This window comes from Podarcis liolepis (assembly GCF_965112155.1).
Source record: "Podarcis liolepis genome assembly, chromosome: 2".
Lineage (NCBI taxonomy): Eukaryota > Metazoa > Chordata > Lepidosauria > Squamata > Lacertidae > Podarcis > Podarcis liolepis.
The window spans coordinates 72,079,647-72,099,762 of record NC_139555.1 but is presented as its reverse complement, the minus strand read 5'-3'; the positions used below and the strand labels follow the sequence as shown (position 1 = coordinate 72,099,762).

The window sequence follows — 20,116 nt, the reverse complement described above, 5'->3', positions numbered from 1 at the left end:
GGGTTTATTAGATGACGTGTATTTTGATATTGGAGCAGTGTATTCCTTTTACTGAATTCTCTTAACCCAACCGCCATGCCTCTAAGATGGTTGTGGGTAATGATTGATGAAGGCATTCTGTTAACCATCTCCCATATTTACCTTCCCTGATATTTAAGAAAGGAAAAAGGTTATGGATCTAAGTTATACTTTAAATAGAGCCTTACTTTCAGTCTTGGTGCTGCTATTACTACTACTCACCTGCTTTCTAGAAGTCCATGTGATGGATTAGGTTTAGCCTTCCCTCCCCAACTTAGGTGTGAGTGAAGAAGGGCAGATTCAGTTCTGGCAAGATTTATAATGATCACACATCAAGCGCCATGGCCAAGTGGGGATATGAATGTGGTCTCCTCAGGCTAGGACCAACACTGTCCAGTGTATAGTTTCCTCTAACCAGAGTAGGGAAGGGAACATACAGCCCTCCAAATGTTATTGGACTCCTAACTACCACAATCCCCAACCAACATGGCCAATAGTTAGGGGAAACTTCATAAAATCATAGAATTGTGGAGTTGGAAGGGATCCCGGTGGTCATCTAGTCCAACCCCCTGCAATGCAGGAACCTCAACTAGATCAATTAAGTGTTTTAAATTTGTTGTTAGCCGCCCTGAGCCCGGTTTTCTGAACTGGGAAATGCGAGGTATAATTAAAAAAGTATCATCATCATCATCATCATCATACATATAGAAATCTGATGGGGTCATATCGAATCCCGATTCTGTCTTCTGCGGCACTGCATTCCCACGGCACGAGGGTTAGATGCCAGGTCTGTCTTTCTCCTTTAGCAATCACTCGTGGCCGACTAAGATGGTCTTCCGTGAACGCGGTGGTCTTAACGATGTGTCCGAAAGTGACTGCGGAGGCCCATTATGGATCCGCAGCAGGAATATGTCGGTGGGCCGCAGTGCCAAGTCCCTCCACTAGAGGTCGCTGGTGCTATTGCTTCAGCGGCAGCCCGCGCTCGTTTCCATGGCGACGGCGTGGGGCCTGGCGTCTCCCTCGAAGCCACGATGGAGGAGGCGCTTCCCACCGTCCTGCTGCCCGGCGAAACCGAAGCGTTGGTGGAGTCGCTAAGGAATTTCCAGCTGCGGGATATCGGAAACTACGGGTACGAGGAGGAGGCCGAGCCGGAGGGAAGGGGGTGTCCGTGGGAAATAGCGCCTCGCTGTGGGAAGGAGCCTCAGAGTCGAGCAGGCCGAAGCAGGGAGGCTGAGCCCCTTTGCGGGGACGAGTGTCTGTAGCAGTTGGATGGCAGGCAGGAATCTTACAGGCAAAGCCACCGCACTTCGCTTCACCTGTGGGATTTGTGCCTGTCCCAGCTGTTTTTAAAAAGCTGTGGATCCCTTATATCCTGTTATCCTGCTACAGGTGGGGAAATAAAGGCACAGGCAGTGCCGGATTTACGTACTGTATATGCTAAACAAGCTATGGCTTAGTGCTCCACTCTCTTGGGCCCCCCAAAAAAATTAAAGGAAAAAACCACTGGATGTACATCTCCAAAATATGAGATAACAAACAAATAAAACAAAACCTACATACAGCAACAGTGTTTTGTGTTGTGTAGGCTTCTGTAATATAAATCATGGGCCCTGCCTGCTAGCATGCTCCCTAAAATATCACTTGTTTGCTCATTTCTATATTTAGGGTACCCACATTCTGCATGGACTGATTGCATGGCAATATGTGCAAATGGCTTCAGATACCTATTAGGTCCATAAATTACCATATAGCATATATTCAACACAAAAAACAGTGACAATTTGTTGTTGACAAAAGGACAGCTGGACATATAAAGGGCACCATTACCTTCAGTAGCTTAGGGCCTCATCAAACCGAAATCCAGTCATGGGCACAGGAGCCACGTGGGCAGCAAGAGATTATTTATCTCTTTATTATTGCATTTGTATTTCACCTTTTCTCTCCAAGGAGCTCAAGGTGGCCTACATGGTTATCCCCCACCTCACTTAACCCCGCACAACAAGCCTGCAAGGTAGGTTAGGCCGACAGAGAAGCTGAGGTTGCTCAGTGAGCTTCAAGGCTGCGTGGGGATTTGAACCCTCTTCTCCCAACACCGTAACCCCCCTGCCACACTGCCTATGTAGAACCGCCACTGCACCCTGAAGTGCCCTGAAGTTGGGATGGGGAGAAGAGGGGAGGCACATGCTATCCCATCAGATGAAGACTGATGCAATGGAGTGAAAGGATAAGAGGCAGTTAATTCTTTTCGAGGACACTGGATGCTAACAGCATTTTCAAATTAGGGATGTCATCAGATCAGATACACTTGTGAAGTATAATCCAGTGCAATAAAATATGAAAAGAGTGGCTGATAGCCAGAAGAAATTGTTGTTAGCGGTGGTTGCAGAGAAGAAATGGGGGACTGGTGCTAACTACTCTCACCCTACTCTCCTAGGTGGATAAGGCAACATGAGCACATTGAGAAGCTTAACATGCAGGCAATACTGAGTGCTTCTGCTGGGCATGAGCAACTCCTTACTGAGCTTCTGGTGAACAATGGCAAGGTATGATGCATTCAACTGTGGACCAATAAGAGAAGCATTGGTATCTGACAAAATCTATGTTCCCATGAACAAAGTTGAACTTTGTTTTATTTAGTACTTAGGTAAGGTTGCTCAAAGGGCTACTCAAGTTTATACACATATCCCACATAAATTACGTAACTACTAGCCCGACCGTGGTCACAACCATAAATGATGATTATTATATTTTCTCTCCAAACTTACTTGACAGGGTAGAAAAAATTACTTCTTCAGCACTCTTTGTGACTACGTGATGGTGGTTATGGTATTAGGAGCTAACTCAAGCTGCATTTAATGATTTTGACTATGCACTCTAAGGCCACAATCCTAAGTGAGATTTTTAACAAATTAATTATTGAATTTATATCCTGCCCTTCCTCCCAAAGGAGCCCAGGGAGGCAAACACATCAACAATTTTAAATGAAAAACATTCTAAACAACTAAAAATTCTTTTTAAAAAACCAATTACAGTTAAACTATCTAAGAGCAGTTACAGGTTTAAAATGCTCTAAGAGCTATTACAGTTAAAAGCATTAGTTCATTCGGTGATCTTATGGTTGCCTGGAATCATATTCTTCAGCAGGCAAATGCCTGGGTAAATAGGAATGTTTTCAAATTATTCCTGAAAGTTAATAACAATAGAGAGAGACATATCACTAAGGGGGATATTCCACAAATGGGGAAACCAATAATGACAAGGTCCTGTCATGAGTCATTGACAACTGAGCAGACAACCAATTGTTGAGTCTGAGATGGGACTTAAAGGTAAAGGGACCCCTGACCATTAGGTCCAGTTGCGGACAACTCCGGCATACAGCTTCCGGGTCATGTGGCCAGCATGACTAAGCCACTTCTGGTGAACCAGAGCAGGGCACAGAAATGCCTTTTACCTTCTCGTCGGAGCGGTACCTATTTATCTACTTGCACTTGGACATGCTTTCAAACTGCTAGGTTGGCAGGAGCAGGGACAGAGCAACAGGAGCTCACCCCATCACAGGGATTTGAACCACCAACCTTCAGCAAGCCCTAGGCTCTGTGGTTTAGACCACAGCGCCACCCATGTCCCTTGAGATGGGACTTAGTGCCAGGTAAATATGTTTTCAACAACCCTGTGAGGTTGGTTAGGCTGAGAGTGAATGACTGGCCCAAGATCACCCAGTGAGCTTCATGGCTGAGTGGGGATTTGAACTGTGGTCTGCCAGGTCCTGGTCCGACACTAATTATTATTATTTATTAGATTTATATATGTCAGGGCAGTTCTAACTGCTACACCACACTGGCTTTCAGTGTTCCATAAGAAAGACTGTGTGCACCTTCTTTCATAGTCACAGCTAATGGTTTTTTGTCTGCCCTGTGAACAGCAGTGTGTAAAGTGAGAGAATTTATTCTGCCTGCAGTAAGCTGTTTGAACATCAGAGAGACATATCACAAGCCCTGAAATTTTCTTGTTTGATTCAGGCCTTACAGACCTCATATTTAAGCTGGAAACATCTCACTCATTCCTGATTATTTGTTTTTTCCTGTTTAGATCCCAGTTCTGATTGAGGAATTAATCACTGTGGAAATCTGGAAGCATAAGGTATTCCCTATACTTTGCAGACTGGAGGATTTCAGACCAAAAAGCACATTTCCCATATACTTAGTGGTAAGTTTTAAAAGGGTTATAGGTAGAATATTTCATAATACTATGCTACTTATACTGCACAATACAGTGGTGCCCCGCAAGACGAATGCCTCACAAGACGGAAAACTCGCTAGACGAAAGAGTTTTCCGTTTTGGAGGTGCTTCGCAAAATGAATTTCCTATGGGCTTGCTTCGCAAGACGACAATGTCTTGCGAGTTCCTGCTGGTTTTTTTCCCTTTCCCCCCCTTTTTCTAAGCTGCTAAGCCGCTTATCAGCTGATCCGATCAGCAGATAAGCCGCTAAAAGCCGCTAATAGCGCTAATCCGTCAATGGGCTTGCTTCGCAAGACGAAAAAACCGCTAGACGAAGAGAATCACAGAACGGATTCTTTTCGTCTTGTGAGGCACCACTGTATCTGTAAGAAAGTATCACACAATGATGCTTCAGCTAGCTAAATTAGTCTGACACATCCCAGAATTATCACTATTAGGAGATCCCCTGTGGAATGCCCTCCCATCGGATGTCAAGGTGATGGACAACTACCTGACATTCAGAAAACATCTTAAGGCAGCCCTATTCAGGGAAGCTTTTAATGTATGATATTTTAGTGTTTTTTTGTTTCTGTGGAAGCCGCCCAGAGTGGCTGGGGAAACCCAGCCAGATGGGCGGGGTACAAATAATAAATTATTATTATTATTATTATTATTATTATTATTATTATTATTATATGTACTATTAATGTACAATAAATTTTAAGCTAAATTTCTCAGAAAGCTAATTATTTCGTTAAAGCTAGAGCTTCCAAAACATCAAAATAAATTGTCCCTTTCAAGATGGTATCACCTCACTTTAGTACCTATTATCCTGAATACAGAAAATCAGTTTTTATTTCAGTATGTAATACCCTGTTCTGATCATAACAATCCTACAAGCCAAGGTTCAGTGTAATCAACTGCAATTTCTAAAGATGGTTTCCCCACCACCACCACACACACACACACACATTAAATCTTTTAAATCTTAATCTGATATGTGGCAATTGTCCCACAGACTACGTTCTCACATCACTAAGATGACACAAAAGTGGAATTCTATTTCTTACAACATATTCTCTTGTTTTTTGACATTACTAATGTCTCCAGTAAATGGCATTTTGATAATTTATGCTTTATTCTTCCACCTCAGCTACGTCATGAAGCTTCAATTATTAACCTGTTGGAGACAGTGTTTTTTCACAAGGTAGGCAGCAAATTTAGACTGTTACGAGCAAAGATTATGGACAAAAATATCATCATGATAATTTAGGTCACTGCGGATGAATCATGATAATTCACTAAGTGGAGATTTCTCAGTGTGGTAATATGGTCCAGGGGATAATTGTTGATCTGGGCTTTTTTATTCTTTCTTATTCCTCTACTACAGATTATTTTAGAGTGGAGTAGGGTCACCTAGGGCTTCTGCATGAGCTACAAGTAACAATGTCATTGATTTGCCAATCTGTGTAAGATTTTATGTGACTTCACGTTGCAGGTCTGCTGCTCCCCAGATTGGCAGAAGTAAATTTCCACTGGCCCATCTGGGACCAGACATTACAACCTTTACCCCTACCAATCTGAAGTGCAGGCAAGTGCCCCTCAGAAACCAAATATTTGCCCCAGACTTTTTACTTCATCCCTAGTCAAGTATCCTATCTTTTCTTACCTGACCTATTGTGGAATATCCCTTTGACTCTCTTCTAGTACATTTCTTTTGCTAAACTGGTTGCAACAGTGTAATTCAGTATTCTCTTGCTTTTCACTAAACAACATTTTAGCTCCCAACAGAATAAACCAAATGGCTTCTTATCCTAGCTATTAGACATGCATGGTCAGGCAAGAAGGTATCTTGGATAAGGAAGAAACTCATTTAATCCAGGTACTGGAAATTAGGCCTAACTCATTGACAGCTATGTTTTTTCAGAGACACACTGTAGAGAACTTATACACTAGAGTGCAACCAAAGCCACTTTTTAAGTGATGAGTTGCCTTCATTTTGGAATATTGTTTCCATTCTTTCTGCAGAATTTAGCATTTCTATTATTGTGCAGGAAATCTGTGAATCAGCAGAGGATACCATTCTGGACTTGATAGATTACAGCCATAGGAAGCTGACCCTATTAGCAGCTCGAAGTGCCAGTGGGAAAATCCCAGTTGAACAAAAGCTTCAGTCAGAGGATCTTGCCAATCCTTCATCAATGCAGGTTGGTAAAAGTTGCAACCTCCCACTTCTAGATGGCCTCTTTGGGTAAAAGAAAAACTTTTTGATGGGATTTTGGTGCGATTCTCCTAACCAGCTCCATCAGCGGAAACCCTGTGAAAAGAATTCTGCTTGTGCAATGGGGCTTTCAGCCCTCTCCCTTGCATACCTCTTGCCGGGGGGGGGGGGGGGATGGTGTCAGAGAACCACTAGAACAGCTCATGGGGGAGGGGGGGTCATTCCATGTGTCAAGCTGAAATGCTTGCACAAACTGAATGTTCATCATAAGGCAATGTGGAATTCCACCCTTTAATTCCCAAGATGGAAAATTCATGTGGTGCCTCCACACCATAAAATATTTAATTAAAAAACAGATCATTTGCTACCCTTTGATCTCACAAATGTCCTTTCTGAAATGGCCGGTCTCAGTTTGCATCATGGTAGGACCAGGAAAAAAATAATGTCTGCAAAGCTCTGAAACATTCTCTGTTAGTTTCCATAACCATAGCTGCTCTCTGCAGTTATTCCCACTACTTTTTCAGAACCAAAAGGCCATAAATCACTGTTCTGAGTAATAAAGCTATTCTAAATAATGAGTTCCCCCTTTACTAGGCATGTGGTAACGTTCTAAGTGAAAATGAGTTTTATTTACTACTTGTCTAACAAGCTTTATTCATTGAAGGAATGCAGTTTGTTCTTGTTGAGTTTCAGCTAGCTTCCTCTATCTCCATGCTTCCATCATCATTGTTTTGTGACATGGTAGAGTCTGACCAGTTGTGTCTCCCTGTCTAGCATTGTATTAAGCTTGGGAAGATAATGCAGAACACTCAAGAGTTTTACTTGCTGTGAGTTAATAGTGTCTCAGACACTAAGTAAAGGAATATGCAATCCTTCCACCAGCTTACCTTGTAGCTGTCATCTCCCTGCAAACCCTTCGCCTTCTGATTTTGGACACAACTACTTCATAAACTGTCCAGTCCTGTTACAGATAGGTAGCCGTGTTGGTCTGCCATAGTCAAAATAAAAAAATTCCTTCCAGTATCACCTTAAAGACCAACTAAGTTAGTTCTTGGTATGAGCTTTCGTGTGCATGCACACTTCTTCAGATACACTGAAACAGAAGTTGCCAGATCCTTCTATATAGTGAGAAGGTGGGGAGTAATACCCCTCCCCACCTTCTCACTATATAGAAGGATCTGGCAACTTCTGTTTCAGTGTATCTGAAGAAGTGTGCATGCACACGAAAGCTCATACCAAGAACTAACTTAGTTGGTCTTTAAGGTGCTACTGGAAGGATTTTTTTTTATTTTCTCCAGTCCTGGTAAGGCTGTATTCACTGAAGAGTTGTAAGGAAGCAGAACCAGCTTGAGATTATGTAGCATAGGTAATAGCCACATTTCCAATGCAGTATCAAGAAGCCAGACCAGAGAAGAGGTGCAATTACCGGTAGATACAGGTTCTTTAGTACCCTGGACAGAGTGCAGGCAGCTTGTTCCCACAGGCTCCTGGTTCCCAACCCTTAACCCCCTCCCCTTGTGTTTAGCTACCCATCCTAGGCTCCACCTCAAGGGGTAGAAAGCTTTAAAGATGTAGTTTTCTAGCCTCAAACTTAACACTCCAACATTTCTCTCTTGATTCCTGTCTGGTGTATTGCCTGAATGAGGGAGCAGCTACTATGGAGCAGTGTTTCAGAAAGACTGGGGCCAGGGAATGTTATCTCTAGGAATTATGATGCAGGGAATTAAAGTTCACTGCTGGGGCCTGGGTCCAGCACCTCTGCAACTTCACCTCTGGCCCAGGTACTGCTTGAGATGGTGCCATGACTAAGTGTCATTTGCTGAATATGGAGAGAACTTCAAAAGGTTCAGATTTCCCCACCAGCACCTGGCAGCATCACTATAGTGTTTGAGCCTTAGATATAGCTCTTTGTGTGAATTTTGCTGCTTCCAGGAACTAAAGAAACAAGCTGAGGAGATGGAGTTTGAGATCTCACTGAAAGCGCTTTCTGTGTTCCGTTTCATTACCGGTCTACTAGAGAGGTATGTTCAGTTTTCATGGAAGAACTGAGGTAAACGCCTGGGAGAAGGGGTAAAGATTTTCTATATTCCCATGGAAGGTTCATTTATGGGTTAGTTCAGGAGTGCCACCTTAGCCCCATGGGTGCCCAGGGCTGTGGGTGCCATGCAGTGTGCATGGCCCTGGCACCAAATTTTGTGGGTGCTTGGGCACCCAGGGCCCCAGGGAGTTGGTACCTATGGGTTAGTCATAACTTGTAATATAATGAGAAGCTGAATTTTGATTTAAGTTGAATATTGACTTAAATTGCTTTGAATACAACCAGTGAAGTCTTGATGACATCCTTACCTGAATAGGAGTAAACATTTATATATGCTCATTGTGTAGTGCTGTTAATCACTTGAAGTATTACTCACTGAAGTGTTGGAGTATATTAGTTTTGCTGTAAGTATGGTGATAGGATTTTAGCACTGCTTGCTGGTGTGTATTCTTCACTGCTGATGATTCATTGTAAGCATCCTAGCATGGTTACCAACTGAGGTCTTAATTTTTGTCACTTAAATTTTTCATATTAATTTTAGTTTTGTGAACCTTGACGAAAACACTTAGCTTCTCGATTGCATAAAACTGGCATCTTCAATATATCCTTATGTTTTGTCAGTTTGCCAGTGAGTGCTGCGACAAGAATTCTGAATACCCACAACTTTCCATGTCTCTTAGTAGAGTTGGTAGAGCATTCTCCATGGAGCTGCCGTGATGAAGGTGTGTGTTATGGGTTAGGGATTGTTCCTTTCAAAAAATAATCACATGACCTTGTTCCTTTTGATAATATCTCCTATAGCCTTGGGTATTAAGGGTTCCTCTTGGTTGGGTTCTCTGTTGTTTGTAAACTGAGACTAGAACATCAGGATAGACTAACACTCTTCTCCATAAAACTCAGGGTTCCCCTTTTATAACTATTCTGCCCCGTAAATGTATTTGTAGCTTATCATCCATTACTTCTGATGGCTATGTCTTCAACTAATTTTTGCATGATTCATCATTTTTTGTAATTAATATATGGTACAGGCTGCACCTCAACCCATGCTCTGTAACCAGTTGTGGAAATTCAAAACTATCCTTACCATAGCCCCTCTGTTTTAGTTTGTTTGTTTCCTTTTTATTTGAGCCTAGCTATCTCTTGTTGTCCCTTTCGGTTCCTGTACTGCTTTTTCTACCTCTAAAGATAAGCAGAACTGTGAAGGACAAACATGACTGTTCACAGGTGCCTACTCACCCTTGTGTATTTATGAGCAGGCACCTCAGTCTGTCATGCCAAGAAGTAGACTGTCATCTGAATATACAGCTAACCAGGCAGTAGACCACAGTCATGATAGAAGAAAGCATGTATGTACAAGAGATGTATAAGAATACCACTAGGGCACTGATTTAGAAGAAATGCCATGGTGTACCTGTGGCAGCAAAACCGGATGCCTTCATCTGCCCCAGCTGCAACAAAATATGTCTCTCCTGCATCGGTCTCTGCAGCCATGGCAGGCTCTTGTAACTCTCCAACAGTTTAACTTTACTCTTGAAGGCTGACTCTTCCATTGTCTCCTGAGACAGACAGATGCAAACAATAGTTAAGGAAACATAATTCTGTAGCTTCAGTTCTGCAAAAGAGAACCCTAATAGAGAGGCTTCTTGCTATCCTAATAGGGTTGCAGGACCAGAAAAACAGCCTGCTCGTTATGCCCTTGAAGGACTAAATCTAGGGATAAAGAAACAAACTGGACATAAGAAAGTGTGCAAATTATACATTTGCATAAGCAGCTTTTCATCCATCTTGGCCTGGAGATTTTTGCCTACTAGATTTATATTTATCATATTTAAATGTTACTTATGATTTAAAAAAATGTCCTTTTCTTTATTATCACTATTTATCATTTTTCCCAGGGAAGCTGAAAAAGTATGAGAATGGTGCATGGTATGAGGTGCCCTATGAAGACCATGTAAAGATGACTAAGTTGGATGGGCAAGTCTGGATTGCTCTCTATAACCTGCTCCTTAGCCCAGAATGTCAGCGCAAGTACAACTTCAATGATTTTAACAAAGGCCAGCTCCTGAAGGTAGAGGACTACAGAGGACACAGACTACAAGTGCATGATTCTCATAATGTTTAGTCTGGCATATTCAGATATACTATTCTAGCTTTAAACAATGTTGCAGGAACCAGGATTAAAAATTACTGATTTTTCATCAGCTAATCCATCACAACTGGGAGTAAAGTAGGGCCTGCAAGCCTTAATTGAGCTAACTGGCAAATTAATATTAGTTAATTTTAAATTAATTAGTCAACAGATGACAAATTTTATCTGTGGGACACTTATTTATTTTGGGAGTGGGATGTTTTGTTCTAAAGGAAACATTGAAAATGCCCTTTTCTTCTAACAGTATGTGGTAGCTTTTGTTTGATAAATTTAAATTCCTTTATTATCTAAAAATATTGAGAATTTGGTGACACACAAATTTTGTTACAACACTGCAAATTTTGCTACAACATAAACATTTGTTACAACACTACAGAGGGATTCTGTATATGTGTACTTGGAATTAAATTCTATTTGATCCCATGGGACTTGGGAGTAAGTATGCATAGATTTGCCTTAAATTAAATTAGTTATTCGGCCATTTCCATATTTTCCAGAAAGCAGTCAACAACAAGTGCATTTCGGCTGCAAGACATTACTCATATAAATGAGCTTTGTGCCAATAAGGCACATTCTCTGGCCTTTTACATGTGTTGGGCGTGGGGATATTGCTTTGTTTTTGTTTTATTATGTATTTTGTGTTATCATTTTGGTTCTTTTGTGAACTGCCCTGTGAACTTTGGATGAAGGGTGATATACAAATTTTATTAATAATAATAATAATATTCCATCACATTCCATCTGCTGCAACAGAGGATGCAGGGCCACTCCATCCATGCAGCTGAGAGACCAGCAACTTTTGATGCCTTCTTTCCTTGAACATTTCCACCCGGGCTGATCATTAGAAAAACTTGTAACTTAGTTTATTTCATCCTCCCACATATTTTCCTTCTTTTTAGTGATCTGTAAGTCACTCTCAGGGCCTTTTTAGTTACAGATAGGTAGCCGTGTTGGTCTGCCATAGTCAAAATAAAAAAATTCCTTCCAGTAGCACCTTAAAGACCAACTAAGTTAGTTCTTGGTATGAGCTTTCGTGTGCATGTGTATCTGAAGAAGTGTGCATGCACACGAAAGCTCATACCAAGAACTAACTTAGTTGGTCTTTAAGGTGCTACTGGAAGGGCCTTTTTAGGCAGAGTGGTTTTCAAAAAATCAAAGCCATTGAAAAGTAAGAAGATAAATTTGCTTAGGACACTGGTACTGCATTCTGTATAGAAATTATATTGGTATGGACTTTTAAAGTCCTAAACGGCCTCAGTCCTGTATACCTGAAGGAGTGTCTCTGCCCCCATCCTTTAGCCTAGACACTGAGATCTAGCTCCAAGGGCCTTCTGGTGGCTCACTCACACCTGCTTAATATGGGAGCTGGAGGGCTACTTGTTTATATCTTTCTCTGCAGTAATTATAATAGTTGCAACCGATGGCTTCCTTGCTGTTCCAAGTGTAGCAAATTTCTGCCTCCTTGTATTGTTGCTTCCAGTTTTTTGTTGAGCAGTAGAGATTGGGTAATTTGAAATGCATTGTTTTACTTAACCAGCTCTGAGATCTGAGACAGATCTGAGAGAGAAAGTATAGAGGTGTCAGTTGTTCATGCAGAACCTTTTACTCAGCATATGGCTTATTCTTAACTTTTTAAATCTTGTGATCATCTCTGTTTAGCTCCGTGCCTTCCTGACCGATGTCCTCATTGACCAATTCCCCAATCTGCTCGAGCTGCAAAGATTCCTGAGCCATCTTGCTGTGACAGACCCTGTTCCACCCAAGAAGGACCTCATATTAGAGCAGGTATATCCAAAACCATCTCCTTCTAGCCAACTTTTTTATTCTTGCACTTCAATTTTCCTTCATTATCATTGGATTTTTGAAGGCATTTGCAGCTTTGATATTTCAGATTTATGCCCACAGCATATTTGAGCGGAAAATATGCCACAATACTTGTAAATCATTGTGTATCTGTGGCAAGGAAGGTGTGGAAAACATTGTTCAATATGTGCTCTGTTGCTCTCTTCATAATTCTCTCAGAGATAGATTTATTAAAGGAATTATTCAGAGTTTCCTTTTTGAATAATAAGAAAAACTGTTATTTGTTGATGGATGGAGATAAATACACAACATATAAGGTTTCTGTGTTTGCTTTAGCAGCATACTTCTATACTGTTTGTATTTTCATATTTTCGTTTTGATGGTTTCCAACAAGTTTGACTGTAGCGTTTTCCAATCCCAAAGTATGTTGCAGGTTGATTAGGTGAAATATACCAATCCAGTATAATAAAGTTCAGCCCCAGGCATGGTCATGTGGAACTCCTATGCTGAAAAGAGAAATGCAAGAAAAACTATACTACTTAACTTTGTTTTATGTTAGCTGCATACAGTTCAGACAAGGTTTGCTGCACAAAGGAGAACCCATCTATACACACAGCAGCAAAATAAAAAGTCATATTTAGAGAACTTTGGAATTAGATGATTTGGCATTATAGCTTATTCTAAGGATAACTTAAGAGCAATAAAATATCAAAAGCAGCTATGAATTTAGGAACAGGATTGTTTACCATCATCAGAATTACAGCCTTTGAGCATAGAAATTCCTTAAGCAAGGATATGGATAGGTAACATTATTCTAAATAGGCAAACATGTAGGAAATTAATCTAGGAGAAAGCCACAGAAAAAGAGAGCATGAAAGCATGTGAAGTTACTCCTCAATAATATAAAGGTGTGCAATGGGTCCCAGAAAAGCTGAATCCAGTGTGTTTGTGTGTGAATTCTTAATTCTTGAGCAGCTCTAGTCTATTGATTCTTAGGGACATAGGAAGCTATCTTAGTCACACCATTGGCCCATTTAGCTCAGTGCTGTCTGCACTGATAGGCAGCAGCTCTTCAGGGTTTCAGGCAGAAAAGCCGGAGATGCTGGGAGTTGAACCTGTGACCTTCTGCATGCAAAGCAAATGCTCTACCAATGAGCTACAGCCCTGCCCTTCTCTTAGTTTACATTGGTACCAGTAACTGAGAATTGGCATTCTGAGAGACTTTTGGTGGTGGCGGGGGTGGACGGGACTACAGCTATGCTGTACACACCCTGGCAAGGCAAACTTCCCAATGAGCCATGAACTCACCCACTGTCTTTATGCCAAGCAATTATGAAGAGGCTTTTTTCCATCTTGTCTCTCCACAGAGCAGTCTTTGACTCTCAGTCCCTGCACTGCTATTTTTACTCGGTAGGGGCATCAACTCTATTGAAACATCAGCTTTTCCTGTAGAGCTGAACTTCATCACACTTGCCCTTTGCCAGATTTTTCTCTCATATTTGAAAGCCCACGCCTGGGTGTTTCTTTTCAGGGAACTGACAGATTACAGAAAGTTCTATTTTAAGTAAGCTTTTAGCCATGTGGCAGATTTTTTGAAAACTACTACCGGTAGTTCCACATTCTAGGCTCATGCCTCAATATCCACCTTCAACTTATAGTATTTGGGGCCTCCTACTGAATCCTGGAGCGTTCTGGTATTGTATTTTCTGAAGACCAGAACACTACAAATTATATTATAAATATGTAATCGTCAGTGGGACAGACAGGGTTCACTCCCCTCCAAAATAATAACAACATCAGATACACACACAGAGAGTTTAATAGCTAAATGGAACAAGTCTGTTTTTTCCATCAATGCTTCTTTTCTAAGCAAGACTTCCCTCATTTCTAGTTCATGTAACCAACATGCAGGAAACTGATTGCTAGTTGTGCCCTAGCAGTAAAGCGGATTCTAGCATGGGGAAGCAAGGATTTGGGAGATAATCAAACAGAAAGGTTTTTTTATTAAAAAAAAATAGGTAGAGGACAAGCAGGCCAGGAATTGCTCATGCTGTTAAGCTTAATTCAAATCTGTCTAGAAGAGGCTGCAATTTCTTAAAAGAATTATACTGAAATTTCTTCTATTTCGCGTTTGTCCACTGTTACATAAAACTGTTCAATATTCCTTCAGAAGTCTCCCCATTCAACTCTATTGTTAGACTTTCCCTTTAATCAGTTAAACCTAGACAGAAATCCTGCTTTTTTCTTTTATATAAATAGATGCTTATCGCTTCCAAATGTGCTTGCACTCTACTGAGCTTCAGGAATTATTACTGCTCTCAAATCCCTTGCTTTAGATGGATTCACCTTTCTTTCTTTCTTTCTTTCTTTCTTTCTTTCTTTCTTTCTTTCTTTCGCTGTCCTAACAGGTTCCTGTAATATGGGAAAACATTGTCAGTAAGAACTCTGGAAAATGGCAAGCAATTGCCAAGCACCAGGTAAACAACATGTTTAGCCCTTCAGAGGAGGAACTGAAAAGCCAGGCTTGCAGGTAAAATTTTACTATGCTCAGATTCATACTATATCAAAGCTTATGTTATGGCGAGTCTTTGTTTTAGCCAGCTGGATGCACAGAATCTAAAAGCTCACATGCTGAATAACAAACATTCAGCTTTCCCAATTCAACTAGGTTTAGGAACCCCCGGATGAAATTTGACTTCCTATAGTAAAATTAGAAAGTCTTTGGCCTCTTCACACGTGAACTTATATTCATGTAACATAATGTCATGAAGAAGGCGTCCTTTAGATTGAGTGCTCGGTTTGGAGTTGTTCAGAACTTAAAGGTAAAGGACCCCTGGACGCTTAAGTCCAGTCAAAGGCAACTATGGGGTGCGGCACTCATCTCGCTTTCAGGCCAAAGGAGCCAGTTTGTCCACAGACAACTTTCCAGGTTATGCAGCCAGCATGACTAAACCGCTTCTGGTGTAATGGAACACCGTGACGGAAGCCAAAGCACACGGAAATGCCACTTACCTTCCTGCCACAGCGGTACCTCTTTATCTACTTGCACTGGTATGTTTTCGAACTGCTAAGTTGGCAGAAGCTAGAACAAAGCAACGGAAGCTCACCCCGTCGCTGTGCTGATTCGAACTGCTGACCTTCTGATCAGCAAGCCCAAGAGGCTCAGTGGTTTAGACCACAGTGCCACCCGTGTCCCTGTTCAGACCTTACATCCACCTCAGGTGGGTATTCAGGCCTTTGGAGTTGCCAAGCAGGAATTTAAGCTGTGCATCATCCAAGGAGACCAAAGCAAAAACAGCTGGAGTTCAAACCTATAAGAGCCTCTTGCATGTTAACAGGCCATAGCAGATCATGTGAAACACTTCTGAGTCAGATTTGTTTTTTTGCCAAAGGGATTTGGCTCCTTGCCACATACTTGCCTTACAGGACCAAGGCACCACATCTAAGTACTGTTGCTCTAGGACTGTGTTATAGTTATCTTTTATATTGCCTTTTTTCAGTAAGCAGTGTCCAAAGCACAAGAAAGCTTTCTTAGAATTAGGAAATGGGTCCACAAATATGATCCATCCAAACTTTCCTAAATTTATTTCATTTCATTTCTGAACGTGTTTAAGTATTTCTAATTATCTCTAACTTGCTAGTGTCTGAATTCTAGTTCAGTACTCCAGGTGTAAGGAAGCCTTTGGGAAGAGGCTTTTCCATTATGTGGTGATGTCATTGTGTCCAGCCTGCAGTTGTATGAAGTGTTTATGACACTGTTTTAAATCAAGATTGTGAATCCATTTATTTATTTATTTTTGTTCTCATATTGCACTAAATTCAACTAGCTATCAGCTACCTTACAATACCACTTGACAGTCCGCGGAATGTTATATCAGTCTTAGATGTAAAGGCTCTATCCTGTAGCAGATGACAAAGACTAAGTAACTGTTGGAATTATCTGCTGTTGCTTGAAGGAATTTCTGAAGCCTGCTTTCTGTCTTAAATCAGATGGGCAAAAACATACAACCTGGATGTGATGGAAGCCCTGATCCCAGAGAAACCCAAGTGTGGGATGTGTGGCTCTGAGGCAGCAAAACGCTGCTCTCGTTGCCGGAATGAATGGTATTGCAAAAGGTAAGTACACCTAACATAAGACAGTTGCTGTGCAATACTGAGCCCTTTTTTTCGGTAGCTCATATGTAGGCAAAAGCTTCAGAGATACTCCTCAGAGCAAAAGCCATTAATTTTAAAGCCTGTGTTTTGAATACTATAGGACACCTTACCGGCTTTTACCTAGACTACAATCTTGCTTTTCTGGCTCATTTGTTGTGAAATCTAGTAGTATTTACTAACATTACTGCAACCTGAGCTCTGCAACTTAGTGATTATACTGTTCCGTATGAGTCTTTGCATCTTATTTGCATCTTCCTTTGTAAGCATTTTCTTATGCAAAAAATACACAGTATTAATCAATATTTAAATCATAGTTCCAAAATTAAATAAACTTTTTTCTTATAGCCTTGATTAATCTTATTAATAGGAACATTGACTATCTCAAACAATCTTTCTTCAGCAGACATTTGATATGCCCTCTGTATAAGCTATTCTGAGATAGTTTACTACTCCTACTGAGTCCACAGTGCAGACTCTTAAACTTCCATTAGAGGAAGATCCCTCCATTTCAGTTCTGTTTTCCTTACAGAAATATATGAAATTATATGAAATATATTTCAGATCCATGCTACGACGTTCCTCATTTTGTATCCACTCTCTCATCTAATAGTGCTTTAACAATAAGACACTCATTAGATTAGGCATATCCTAAATGACATGAGCTAATCATTCCTCACATCTTATAGGGCTGATCATACCTCTTGCAATATACCATAGCAACTCTCATGTGTATCATTCATGCCCATTATAAAGAGGAGTTGTGCAGACTGAGGCTGCCCTTTGCTTTCTAACTGAGTCAGAAGATATGTTTTTCTCAATGTCATATTTCAAGGTTACCTCTCATTGCTCTGACACTTAATTTCCAAACAAGGGTTAGTGGAAAACACAGCTCAGATGAAGAAAATTATTCTTTATGAATCTGCACTGGATTTTCCCCAGCCAGTTTTGTCCATAAAGCAGAATAGGGGAAGAATTATTAGTAATATTAAAACTTGAAATTTATATAGTGCTTTTTTCTAAGAACCCATAGCACTTTTCATGATATTATCCAAGTCATTTTTCCCAACAACCTTGTAAGCTATGGGCAGTATTATTATTTCCATATTGCATATGAAGATGAGAAGCTGAGCAATAGTAGCTTGTTTAAGGCTACCCAGAGAGTTTATAGCTGATGAGAGATTTGAATCCAGGACTAACAAACACATCAAAGCCTGTATTTTTAGCCACAATGCTATACTTCCTTAAAAATATAGGAAAGCAAAAATACACATTGTGCTGGCTACAGAAGGATATATAGGGGATAACAGAATTCCTGTTTATCCATATGTGGGTAAGAAAGCACAAATCAGTGTCCCACTCTCAAATATGTGGGTAAAAATCACAAATTGGTGCCCCACTCCAAAGTGAACTTGTGTTACAGTATATAGTTTATACAACACCAATTACAGTTTCCGCTTCTGCATTCAAATCACAGTTTAAAAACAGATTTTTAACCACTGCATTATATAAACAGTTACTCGAGGCAAAATGCTGATTTAAGACATATACAGCACCACTTTTCTTAAATTCATTCTAGTATACCCATACAAACAAAACTAAAATAACAAAACACAATAATGAACATTTCAATTTACTAAAATTCCACAAAGGAGATCATAGAAATCAAGAGGCAGTACCTCAAGTAGAATGGCAAGCTGCTAAAGGTATCAGGGAGGCTTCAATCTTGCAGTTAACAAATTTATATATCCATATTCCATTCTGAATCCTGAGCTACCTATTATTTTTTTCTAAAATCCTTTCTTTTTTCACTCTCCCCTTTGCAGAGAGTGTCAGGTACAGCACTGGCAGAAGCACAAGAAAGCTTGCAACTTGATGGCTGATAATTTGAAGAAAATGCAGGAAGATGTACAAGTGCAGACAACTCCTTCCAAGTAATTCCGATGGGTAGAGGAGTTTGCTCCAGTTCCTGCTTTGACAAATAGGCTAAATTTTAGAGTTTGAGATTAGAAAATATCCTCCTATTAACAACATACACAGGAAGCCACTTAGATTTAACAAACTTTCAGAAAAATACAGCCTAGCCTAGAGGAACAAAATTCTTGTACACTAGGAGAGATTGCACAAGAAAAGACTGAACCCACTGAGTAGAGAAACACCCTGGTTTAGCTTCTGTCCCCTATGCCAATTTAATCTTAAAATACCACTGCTGCTTGTCTCCTGGATTGTGAAGGTGATGCATGCATATTGGACTGTTCCTGTACTAGTGACAGAGAGCTAGAGTGACTCCCTAGGAATTTGGAAGGGCTGAATTTAAGTTGTGCTAGAATTGCTTCTTTACTTTGTCATCTAGAATTTTTAAGTCTGTGGAATCGTTTTGCATACTGGCTTAGATGAGGAGCCTGCCCAGTCCCATGGCACTGAAATTAACTAGATTCCCTGCTACAGTTAACAGCAGAAATGATGGAGCTGACTCAAATTGTTTTCTCTCCATGAACCAATTCAGTCACTGATTCCTATATACCTGCTTTGAGAATGAAAACCTGAGCCTATTTTTTTAAGCCTTTATGGAAGATCGTCATTAAACCCAAAAGGCACTCATCTTTTTTGGATTGTTTTTCATATGCCATTCTATAATGTTGGATACTCTCCTGATCAGACTTCCCTGTGCTGCTTTTCAGAGATAAGTAAAACGATCTAAAGAGCATGAAATATCTTGTTCAAATTCAACCCATTTTTCAGCACTGTGGAGTGTATAGACACATTCACAGAGAGAGAGAGAGAGAGAGCATTCTTACAATTTACAAAGTTCCTATTAGATCTCAGTAATTTTAATTTAGTTTTGAAATTATAGCTATATCCTGAATACTTGAATCTCAGTCCAGAGACAGTTCATTCTACATCTTGTTTGAAACAACTAAATTTAATTGTTTAGCAAAATATACATTGCATACAAACTGTAGCCCAAGGGCTGTTTTTGGATAGAAGCTGCTTCTGAAGGGGGTAATGAGAAGCAACAGATCAGAATGGGTGCTTTTCTATATTATACCCTGTTCAAAATTCCTGCCCCCACTTGTAGCTTTCACCTCATGGGGTAGTGTTTGTAAGGACTAAGTTATACACATTTACATATAACATGTTGTTTGATCCCAATTTATGTCAAATACTTTAATAGCTGCACTCTATATGGACCAAGATCCCAGCATTTAGAAATATTTTGAAGTCTCAAAATAGCATATGTGTCTTTTGTACTATGGGACGAAAAGAATGAAGAGGGCCAACAGGCAGTGTTACCAACTGTTCCATCTGGTTGCTTCAGAAGCATTGAGTGCTAAACCAAGGGAGGAGACAGGGAAAGGATGTGGTTAATTAAACAATTTCAGTTTTGCTGAGCTGCACGGTTTCAGAATTGAGAATACAACACATGACATCTTTACTGAGAAAGTTGATTCTGTTATTTAATCCTTGTTTTGTTGTTAAAAATTAAACTAATGTCTGCCATGTGAGAACATTTGGG

General features: G+C 40.4%; 1 protein-coding gene across 1 annotated transcript; it reads left to right on the top strand.

The window, feature by feature from the left end:
• Positions 1-757: 757 nt before the first annotated feature.
• On the top strand, positions 758-20,110 carry ZMYND10 (zinc finger MYND-type containing 10). The gene is made up of 12 exons (XM_083488725.1): positions 758-1,147; positions 2,453-2,561; positions 4,108-4,224; positions 5,390-5,443; positions 6,291-6,443; positions 8,390-8,478; positions 9,117-9,217; positions 10,391-10,563; positions 12,304-12,429; positions 14,856-14,977; positions 16,438-16,563; positions 18,426-20,110. The coding sequence occupies exons 1-12, from the start codon at positions 909-911 to the stop codon at positions 18,535-18,537; spliced, it is 1,521 nt and encodes a 506-aa protein (XP_083344851.1). The 5' UTR covers positions 758-908; the 3' UTR covers positions 18,538-20,110.
• Positions 20,111-20,116: the final 6 nt, after the last annotated feature.

Bases quoted from the DNA above. Each gene is read 5' to 3' on its own strand.
- ZMYND10 (XM_083488725.1), top strand. From the start codon at position 909: ATGGATCCGCAGCAGGAATATGTCGGTGGGCCGCAGTGCCAAGTCCCT. The intron at 1,148-2,452 runs GTACGAGGAGGA...CTACTCTCCTAG, and splicing joins CGGGATATCGGAAACTACGG to GTGGATAAGGCAACATGAGC. The intron at 6,444-8,389 runs GTTGGTAAAAGT...TGCTGCTTCCAG, and splicing joins CCAATCCTTCATCAATGCAG to GAACTAAAGAAACAAGCTGA.